General features: G+C 39.4%; 1 protein-coding gene across 2 annotated transcripts in view; it reads left to right on the forward strand.

The window, feature by feature from the left end:
• The window catches only part of snx24 (sorting nexin 24), a 143,056-nt gene extending 135,468 nt beyond the window's left edge, over positions 1 to 7,588 (forward strand). For both annotated transcript variants that reach the window (XM_033017505.1, XM_033017506.1), the window contains 2 exons: positions 1,380 to 1,444; positions 6,950 to 7,588. In XM_033017505.1, the coding sequence (XP_032873396.1) occupies positions 1,380 to 1,444; positions 6,950 to 7,020 (136 nt within the window). In that variant the 3' untranslated portion in view covers positions 7,021 to 7,588. The remainder of the gene's footprint in view (positions 1 to 1,379; positions 1,445 to 6,949) is intronic.
• The last annotated feature ends 3,606 nt before the right edge of the window (positions 7,589 to 11,194 follow it).

An 11,194-nucleotide genomic window follows, 5' to 3' on the forward strand; every position in this document is an offset into this window, starting at 1 on the left:
TGTATGTATAGGAGGCCATTTCAGATGCAGCACAGCCTATTATTTGCTTTATAGTCAAGACTTTTGAAATGTATTCTTGGCAAGATAAAACATATCATATAATGGGCCATTAAACCCATGCATATCATTCTGTTATTCAGAGCTCATCCAGCTCACATTTCTTCACTTCTCTTGAAACCCTTCTGGGTCCTAGACTTGAAATGTTTCATTGGCCCTGTATATACTGCCTTTGGAGGGAATTCCATTCTCACTGCCCTTTTGCATGGAAGAATTGCTTCCATCTCTAACTCTGGTTTTAATTTTTTTCTTCCATGTTCTGGGGTTCACCAGCAGTGGTTTCCCAGGGAATGCCTTTATCATTTAAAAAATCTCTGTTAGATTGTTGCTCAAAAAAATGCAAATCAAATTTATATATCTACTGTCCATGTCCCTTCTCACGTTTTGAGTGTTCCTAATAAAATTGTATCAATATTTATCTCCATTATTGGAGACTTTTTCCCACTGTTTAAGTTTACTAGTTACGTTTTTAATTGTGTGCCCTTTGATCCATTTAGTTATATTTCCTTTGAGGTAATATCCTGAATTCATCTTTGATACTATTTCATATATAGTGGAAGTACCTTTTCAAACATATTATTCAGCAAGCCTGTAATTTATGGCATATGTGAATCTTTAAGATATTTGGAAAATACATAGATCAAATGTATCTTTTTCATTATAAACTTAAGAATGGTTAAAATTATGTTAGTAACATCCAGTTGCCGCATTGGGCTCCTGGATAAATTGATAACCAAGCTCCTTGGATAAACACCTAGAGGATCACAAGGGAAAGGGAGGTAGGGATGGCAATGAATGGGAATTTATCTCCAGCTACAAATATTAAATGGGTGCAAGAAACGTAGCCACTATTGGTCCTGACCTCCACCGTTCCGTGGTGTTAATTATCCAAAGATGATTAGCATTTGTGGACAAAATTCTGACATGCCTTTAGCACTGGCAACGAGAGATGAATTTCCAGCATCATCTAATTGATTTCTCAGTTATAATATTTTCAAGATATTATCCATTTAAGAAAAATGTGGATTGTTCAATGAGTTTTTAAAAAGTCACTTGATTTAATGTTTTTAATTTCTATAAAAACATTGACAATGTCCACAGTGTGATCTGACAAAATTATGTTATTTGCACATCATACTATAAGATGAATGTGTTCACAAAATCGTACTCATGGAGACTATAGTGAAATATAGTGAACTGTTTCTCTTTTTATTTGTATCCAATTCATTATTTTGTAGTTTGAAAACAATTTGGTACATGTTGAACACTGCTTAATGTTTGCATTTCCAGAATACTGATATTCTTGTCCTTGACCTTTCTAGCAAACTATCCCACCAGCCAGTGCTGCTTTTCCTGAGGGATCCATACATCTTGCCCACAGCCACAGGTAATCAAGCCTGTCATCTGTTAACAGCTTTTTACTGTTTTAGCCGTTAAACCTGTAACATTTTGTGAAAATGAAACTGAAGTCTAGCATCAACCCACTAGATTAAGCCTTGGTTAGAAGCATTACTTTGATCTTCCCCACCATGCCGTTGAGCAAGGATACTTTGGCCTGGAATATTCTTAAACTGCTCGGAAACTCTGAAGAAGTTACGGGCTTTATCATCTTTTGAGAAGTGAAATAATGCAAATATGATTTAGTATTTTCTGTAAAACTATAACTGCAACCAAATTTCCCACTGTCTGGATGAAGAAACACATTTCATTAGCCGCTATCTATTAATTAAGATTTATCACCATTCTACTAGAGGTAAGAATATTACCACAATTTCATTCCTTTTAAGAAATTTATATTTTAGCTGTTGAATAAAACAAATTCCCCATTTTTCTTGGGAGCAATATTAATTTTCCACTTTTTTGATAGCTGATAACTATTCAATAAATCAAATAAATCATTCTCTGCAGCAATCTTTTGATTCTGGGAGGAAGTCTCTCAATCCACAACTTTGACTGTTAACTTATTTTTTTATTATTATTGAATGTAAGACCACAGACCTTACTAACAGTGGGGGTAAGATCTTAATTATGGAAATGCTCATGTCATTATTTTTTTTAGGTAACCCTTTTAATTCAGTTCAACTCCCTGTTTTGTTTCCAAGTCTTCCAGGAGGATATTACTGCTGAAGGTAAAAAGCGCATTCAGCGCTTTCGTCCCTGGAAAATATCCTCCGTCATTAAAAAACAAACAGATAAATGCATTCCCTGATAGCTTGTAGCAATTGAAACCATTTGTAAATCTGTCCATCATACCATATTTTGAAAATCAATTATTTCAGTTTCATACGGGTTATTTTCACATAAATCTCAATTTCAGTAGGTGTTTTCAACAGGCGTATCTTGAATGTACTCCTGATTCGCTATTTTGCAAATTGCTAATGCAATATAGATTGGTCTGGAGACTACTGGTTTACTCATCACCTCTCCTGAAAATAGAGCCGCGTCAGCAAGTTTCAACTTTGTGACATTTTGTCAATGTGGGACCCTTTGTGATCATATCTCTCTGTACTTTTAACACCCAGAGCTAAATAACATCCATCCTTCATCACTGAATATATCTAATTGATCTCAAAGTAATTCATCTGATTAGTATTATCTTCCACATTGAAGGACAAAGTACTAATAGAAATCCTGGTGGTGTCTCAATAATTTTAACACATATTTATTTTCCTGTAAGTGCCATGTAAAAAAAAATATAGTCACAGATAAAGATTGCGGAACAAATTTTAATTGTGCTGAAATTAAAGATACTGCATGGCTAAATATGTATGGTCTCTCCAACACATTTAGTTTGAGTTATTTGCTGCTCTATTCCTCCAGCTATTTCCATGTAAAGTCTTGGTCTCCTGGGGCCATTTTCAGCTGGAACTCCCATCAGTACTTCAGTCTCGCCAACCGGCACAGAAAAATCAAAGGATAGGATTAACCTGAACTGCTTTTTGACATTCATACTGCAGTCAATATATAAACAGTGAAGCAGCTGCTTTTGACCATAGGTTGAGTTTTGACATATATATGACATACATACATGCAGGAGCCATATAGGTACGTGGCACATACTCTGCCTATTTGTAAAAGTGAGTGGTCTAATCATACATCTTTAAAGCCCTTCACAAGTACCATCTCCACAAAACTTTGACTCATCACTGGAGAATGCGTGTTTCCCACCCCTCCTTCATAATAAGTAATTCAAGGATTTAGCCCAATAGTTCTTGTTCTGTAAATATGCAGCGGAGATTAGAGTTAGGGAATGATAGAGTGAGGAAACAGATTCCTCGGCCCAACTCATCCATGCTGGTTAGGTTTTATAACGGAGCTAGTCCCATTTGTCTGAGTTAAATCCCGCTAAAACTTTTCTATCCATGTACCTATCTAAATGTATTTTAAACATCACAATTGTACCTGCCCACCCTGTACATAAAGATAATGCCCCATGGGCCTCATTTAAATCCTACCCCACTGACTGTAAGCATATGGCCTCCAGATCTGGACTACACCACCCTGGGGAAAAGGCTGTGACCATTCAATACCTCATCCTCCTGTGCTCCAGGGAACAAGGTCCCAGCCTATGCAACCTCTCCTTGTAACTCATACTCTCAAGTCCTGGTAACATCCTTGTAAATCTTTTCTAAATTGTGTCCAGCTTAATGATGTCCTTACGATAGCAGGGTGCCCAGAATAATTCTTCAAACATGGTACAGTTCTAGCATGACATCCCAACTCCTGTATTCAATACATTGCCCAATGAAAGCACGCATGTCAAATGCCTTAATTACCCTAATTACCTGTGACACTACTTTTATGGAACAATGTGCTTAGAGTTTAGCGATAGTGTGGAAACAAACCCTTTGACCCATCGAGTCGACGCTGACCATCGATTACCCATACACTAGTTCTACATTAGACCACTTTCGCATCCTATACACTTCGGGTAATTTACAAAAGCCAATTAACCCACAAGCCTGCACATCTTTTTGAATGTGGGAGGAATGAAGAAAGACTGGATAGACTCGGCTTGTACTCGCTAGAATTTAGAAGATTGAGGGGGGATCTTATAGAAACTTACAAAATTCTTAAGGGGTTGCACAGGCTAGATGCAGGAAGATTGTTCCCGATGTTGGGGAAGTCCAGGACAAGGGGTCACAGGTTAAGGATAAAGGGGAAATCCTTTAGGACCGAGATGAGAAAAACATTTTTCACACAGAGAGTGGTGAATCTCTGGAACTCTCTGCCACAGAAGGTAGTTGAGGCCAGTTCATTGGCTATATTTAAGAGGGAGTTAGATGTGGCCCTTGTGGCTAAAGGGATTAGGGGGTATAGAGAGAAGGCAGGTACAGGATACTGAGTTGGATGATCAGCCATGATCATATTGAATGGCGGTGCAGGCTCAAAGGGCCGAATGGCCTACTCCTGCACCTATTTTCTATGTTTCTATCTATGAAACCAGAGCACTTGGAAGGAACCCACATGGAGAATGTATAAACTCTGCATGGACAGCATCCATAGTCTGGATCGAACCGGTGTCTCTGGTACTGTGAGGCTGCAGCTCTACTGCTGCGCCTATGTACCTGTAACACTTGGTTCTCTGCTCTACAGCTTTCTCCAGGAACCTTTTATTGAGTTAGTCATGCGCTGGATTGACTTACCAAAATGCATCACCTCACAGTTATATTCCATGTATCATTCCGTGGCACACATCCCTAATTGATCCAGATCATTTCATAATCTTAGATGGCCTTCCTCACTGTCCACTATACTGCCTTTTATTTAATTGTCATCTGCAAATTTACCAACTCAAATCATTGAAGTAGATAACAAACAGCTGTAGACCCAGCATAGATCCCCACGGCACCCCACTGGTAATAGGCCTCCAATCAGATGTTGTAACTCCTAGGTTGCATGTACATCAGGCTGAGCCGGATATTGGCTTGGACCTCCCACGGTCTTCACATTTGTTTCATTGCAGCAGTTTAAAGAAAAAAGTCACCATAATTGAGCCTGTGCCGGCAGTTTACCAGTAATATTGATCGTTGTCACGTGTTTCACTCTTGCCCGCCTCAATCATTAACTAATTATCGACCCAACAGAGTGATTATAATGACCCATTATTACATTATCGCCTATCTAATTACTACATTTTATTTAACTTCCGTCTTTTATTGTCACTATTGCAAATAGTTATCATATCAGCTCTTAGCAATGATGGCATTTCTCTGTGAAGCTTAATAGGCTTGTAAATAGTCAGCTCCATATCCTACACGTGTTTATAGCCAAATCTCACCAACACATATGGTCTCATTTAGTAAAAATCTTATTCCAGTCATTAATCCCTGGTAAAGTAAGGGAATGGTTTACAATATTATGACTTTTTTTTACATCCTTTCTTGTTGATAATAATTAATTGTATTATTCTCAATCTCTCTCCCTTATCTAGTTTATATACTGCTCAGCCGGCTGCTGCTTCTTGTGGGGTTAGAGCATAGATTAGTACAGCAGCAGAACATCCGTTCAGCCCACAATGTCTTTGGCAAACATGATACGTTCATCTCCTCTGCCTGCGTGTCTTCCCTATGCCTCCATACCCTCCATAACCACGTGCCTGTCTAAAAGCCTCTCAAACACTCTTTGGAAGAAATTCATGAGCATGTTAGTAGGCCAGAAAAATATTAGCCATGTGCAAAAATTGGATTAGTTGGGGGTTGTTTTCTTTGAAATAGAGTGGGTGGAAGGGAGACTTAATTGAGGTCTGTAAAATCATGAGGGAACTACCTAGAATCAATAGGTTCTGTAATATTTCTCTTAACTGAGGCAGGGGTCTAGATTTAAAGTAATTAGTCAAAGGATAAGAGGGAGACAAGGAAAAATAAATATCACATAAATATATGATATTTGAGTGCTCCAGTTTCCTCCTACATGCCAAAGAAGTGCAGGTTTGTTAGTTAATTGGCATCTGTAAATTGCCCCTGGTGTGTAGGGAATAGATGCGAAAGTAGGATAACAAAGAACTAGTGTGAACGGGTGATTGATGGTTGGCGTGGACTTGGGTCGGCTGAAGGACCTGTTTCCATGCTGTATCATTTAATTCAAAAGTAGTGGGTTGGATGATCAGCCATGATCATATTGAATGGCGGTGCAGACTCGAAGGGCCGAATGGCCTACTCCTGCACCTATTTTCTAAGTTTCTATGTTTTCTATGTTAGTGTGTTTTGGTAGCAACTGTACAATCTACTCTGCTTTTAAATTTAGTTCCACTGATTTCAGGCACAATAATGCACTTAGCCCTACCAATTGAGGATGAATTGCTGTACACTAGCACTATCCTACATACTAAGGACAATTTACAGAAGCCAATTAATCTACAAACCTGTTTGGCTTTGGAGTGTGGGAGCACCCAGAGAAAACCCACATGGTCACAGAGAGAATGTACAAACTCCAGACAGACAGCATCGAAAATGTTACCTATTCCTTTTCTCCAGAGATGCTGCCTGACCTGCTGAGTTACTCCAGCTTTTTGTGTCTATCTTCGGTTTTAATCAGCATCAGCAGTTCCTTCCTATACCTGTCGTCAGGATTGATCCCGGGACTCTGGCACTGTCAGGCAGCAACTCTACCGCTGCACCATTGTTCCACCCATATTTAGACCTGTCACCTGCAGCTTGAATTTAGGATACCACCGCTTCAGCACCACAGGCTCAGACTTGTACATTGACAGTGAAGCTCAGTACTGTTTATCCCTTACTCACATTATTGACAAGACCATGTGACCCCCAACTTCATGAGTCTCAGTGAATGTACAACTCAGGCATTGCTTTTCTCTTACTGATATTACAGTAATTGATTACTATAATTCTAATTGATTAGTATAATTATCACTTTTTTTGTAATTTCTCAGATGACTTCCCAAATGTAGTTGTTGAAGGTGTTCTACATGGTACATACTGCCCATACCTTCAAGTAAGGTAGAGTGGAATCTACACAGAAGACATCTCCGGACATTTAATCACAACTGTAACAGTTATTGGAGGTGTACATGTTTTTATAAGAAACTGTCAGTTCTCAGTGTTCTTCCTTGACAGTATATATACATTTTAAGGTTATTACTCCTTTTACTTTTAATTTCTACATTATTTGTTAAACTGACTTGTATGTATAAAGAAGACATGTAAATGTTTATCAATGAATGTGTGGCATTTCAGCATAAATCATGTGAGTATAAGACTAATTAATACCATGGAAATATATTTGTGCAATTTTAAAGTCAAATGTATTGCTTTGTTGAATGGAAAATATGTGTTTATGGTTTAGATGTATTTTTCTGTTTGAAAAACTCTAATCTAAAAACTCTAGTTGTAGATAAACATTTTAGAAGTTTTATCATATTTAATTGTGTGGAAATGAAAAAATATTTATCACTAAATCATATGATAGCCCATTTTACTTTTGTAATCTTATTAAGCATTTAATTGCTAAAATATTTCAATCTTCAGTAGATTCAATTATATGTAATAAATGCAAACACCACCAAACAGTATAAATGATTTCTGCTGTATTGATTTATTTTGATCACCTTAAAGTAAGTTTGGTGGCCCGGGATTCTGCACTAGAGACTTAAAGCAATTAACAAGTTTCTACAGCTATTTCCTTACTTTAAAATGCATGTTTTCACGATCAGTACAATTTGGCCCTGCACCTTTAAATTTGACTGATCCAATGGAAAATTCTATGGATGCAATTTAACATGTTTTAAAAACCATCTAAGGGCTTTTCTCTTCAGATCAACAGTTTTATGATCTCCGCATTATTTTGAATTCAAGCCATTTTTTTAGCTTCAGCATTGGTAAACACATGGGCCTTTAGCAAGTAGCACGAGTGCAAATGCAGTTTCAAATCAATTATTCTAGGCTCCAATTCTACTATTGGTGCGTCTAGTAGGGTTGGGTGCAAACACATCATCATCAGTTTGCTGCATGTGGATATTATTCATTCCTTAGACATTCCTCCTGGCTCCATAACTAACTGGAGGGACTCAAATAGAGAAAGCTAGTAGACAGTGTGTGAGGCAGGAGGCAGAGAAGGGAAGCACTCAGACCCAACATGTAGGGGGGAAAGAAGAAAAAATAAAATAAACAGAGAATAAGAGGTGGTGGGGTTCTTAAATGTGTGAGCAGAGAGACAGAGGGGTGTAAAATGAGGGTAGAAGCTATAGGTAGCAAGGTGAAAAGTAAAAGTGGCAGGCAGACAAATCCAGGGCAAAAATCAGAAAGGGCAACTTTTCAACATAATTGTATAAGGGGTAAGAGCGTTGTAAAAACAAGCCTGAAGGCTTTGTGTCTCAATGCAAGGAGCATTCGTAATAAGGTGGACGAGTTGAATGTGCAGATAGCTATTAATGATTATGATATAGTTGGGATCACGGAGACATTGCTCCAGGATGACCAAGGCTGGGAGCTCAACATCCAGGGATATTCAATATTCAGGAGGGATAGACAGAAAGGAAAAGGAGGTGGGGTAGCGTTGCTGGTTAGAGAGGAGATTAACGAAATGGAAAGGACATTAGCTTGGAGGATGTGGAATCGATATGGGTAGAGCTGTGAAACACTAAGGGGCAGAAAACACTAGTGGGTGTTGTGTACAGGCCACTTAACAGTAGTAGTGGAGTTGGGGATGGCATCAAACAGGAAATTAGAAATGCGTGCAACAAAGGTAAAACTGTTATAATGGGTGACTTCAATCTACATATAGATTGGGTGAATCAAATTGGCAGGGGTGCTGAGGAAGAGGATTTCTTGGAATGTATGCGGGATAGTTTTCTAAACCAACATGTCGAGGAACCAACGAGAGAGCAGGCTATTCTAGACTGGGTATTGAGTAATGAGGAAGGGTTAGTTAGCGGTTTTGTTGTGCATGGCCCCTTGGGCAAGAGTGGCCATAATATGGTTGAGTTCTTCATTAGGATGGAGAGTGACATTGTTAATTCAGTGACAAGGGTTCTGAACTTAAAGAAAGGTAACTTCGAGGGTATGAGACGTGAAATGGCCAAGATTGACTGGCAATTGATTCTTAAAGGGTTGACGGTGGATATGTAATGGAAGGCATTTAAAGGCTGCATGGATGAACTACAACAATTGTTCATCCCAGTTTGGCAAAAGAATAAATCAGGGAAGGTAGTGCATCCGTGGATAACAAGGGAAATTAAGGGTAGTATCAAAACAAAAGATGAAGCGTACAAATTAGCCAGAAAAAGCAGCCTACCAGAGGACTGGGAGAAATTCAGTCCAGCAGAGGAGGACAAAGGGCTTAATTAGGAAAGGGAAAATAGATTATGAAAGAAAACTGGCAGGGAACATAAAAACTGACTGCAACGTTTTTATAGATATGTGAAAAGAAAGAGATTAGTTAAAACAAATGTAGGTCCCTTGCAGTCAGAAACAGGTGAATTGATCATGGGGAACAAGGACATGGCAGACGAATTGAATAACTACTTTGGTTCTGTCTTCACTAAGGAAGACATAAATAATCTGCCGTAAATAGCAGGGGACCGGGGGTCAAATGAGATGGAGGAACTGAGTGAAATCCAGGTTAGCCGGGAAGTGGTGTTAGGTAAATTGAATGGATTAAAGGCCGATAAATCCCCAGGGCTGGATAGGCTGCATCCCAGAGTACATAAGGAAGTAGCCCCAGAAATAGTGGATGCATTAGTGATAATTTTTCAAAACCCTTTAAATTCTGGAGTAGCTCCTGAGGATTGGAGGGTAGCCAATGTAACCCCACTTTTTAAAAAGGGAGGGAGACAGAAAACGGGGAATTACAGACCAGTTAGTCTAACATCAGTAGCGGGGAAACTGCTAGAGTCAGTTGTTAAAGATGGGATAGCAGCACATTTTCAAAGTGGTGACATCATTGGACAAAGTCAGCATGGATTTACGAAAGGTAAATCATGTCTGACGAATCTTATAGAATTTTTCGAGGATGTAACTAATAGAGTGGATAAGGGAGAACCAGTGGATGTGTTATATCTGGACTTTCAGAAGGCTTTCGACAAGGTCCCACATAAGAGATTAGTATACAAATTTAAAGCACACGGTATTGGGGGTTCAGTATTGATGTGGATAGAGAACCGGCTAGCAAACAGGAAGCAAAGAGTAGGAGTAAACGGGTCCTTTTCAGAATGGCAGGGAGTGACTAGTGGGGTACTGCAAGGCTCAGTGCTGGGACCCCAGCTATTTACAATATATATTAATGATTTGGACGAGGGAATTGAATGCAACATCTCCAAGTTTGCGGATGACACAAAGCTGGGGGGCAGTGTTAGCTGTGAGGAGGATGCTAGGAGGCTGCAAGGTGACTTGGATAGGCTGGGTGAGTGGGCAAATGCATGGCAGATGCAGTATAATGTGGATAAATGTGAGGTTATCCTCATTATACCTCATTGGTGGCAAAAACAGGAAAGTAGACTATTATCTAAATGGTGGCCGATTAGGAAAAGGGGAGATGCAACGAGACCTGGGTGTCATGGTACACCAGTCATTGAAAGTAGGCATGCAGGTGCAGCAGGCAGTGAAGAAAGCAAATGGTATGTTAGCATTCATAGCAAAATGATTTGACTATAGGAGCAGGGAGGTTCTACAGCAGTTGTACATGGTATTGGTGAGACCACACCTGGAGTATTGTGTACAGTTTTGGTCTCCAAATTTGAGGAAAGACATTCTTTCCATAGAGGGAGTACAGAGAAGGTTCACCAGACTGATTCCTGGGATGTCAGGACTTTCATATGAAGAAAGACTGGATAGACTCGGCTTGTACTCGCTGGAATTTAGAAGATTGAGGGGGGATCTTTTAGAAACTCACAAAATTCTTAAGGGGTTGGACAGGCTAGATGCAGGAGGATTGTTCCCGATGTTGGGGAAGTCCAGGACAAGGGGTCACAGTTTAAGAATAAAGGGGAAATCCTTTAGGACCGAGATGAGAAAAACATTTTTCACACAGAGAGTGGTGAATCTCTGGAACTCTCTGCCACAGAAGGTAGTTGAGGCCAGTTCATTGGCTATATTTAAGAGGGAGTTAGATGTGGCCCTTGTGGCTAAAGGGATCAGGGGGTATGGGGAGAAGGCAGGTACAGGATACTGAGTTGGATGAT

The sequence above is a fragment of the Amblyraja radiata genome, chromosome 3 (genome assembly GCF_010909765.2).
Source record: "Amblyraja radiata isolate CabotCenter1 chromosome 3, sAmbRad1.1.pri, whole genome shotgun sequence".
Lineage (NCBI taxonomy): Eukaryota > Metazoa > Chordata > Chondrichthyes > Rajiformes > Rajidae > Amblyraja > Amblyraja radiata.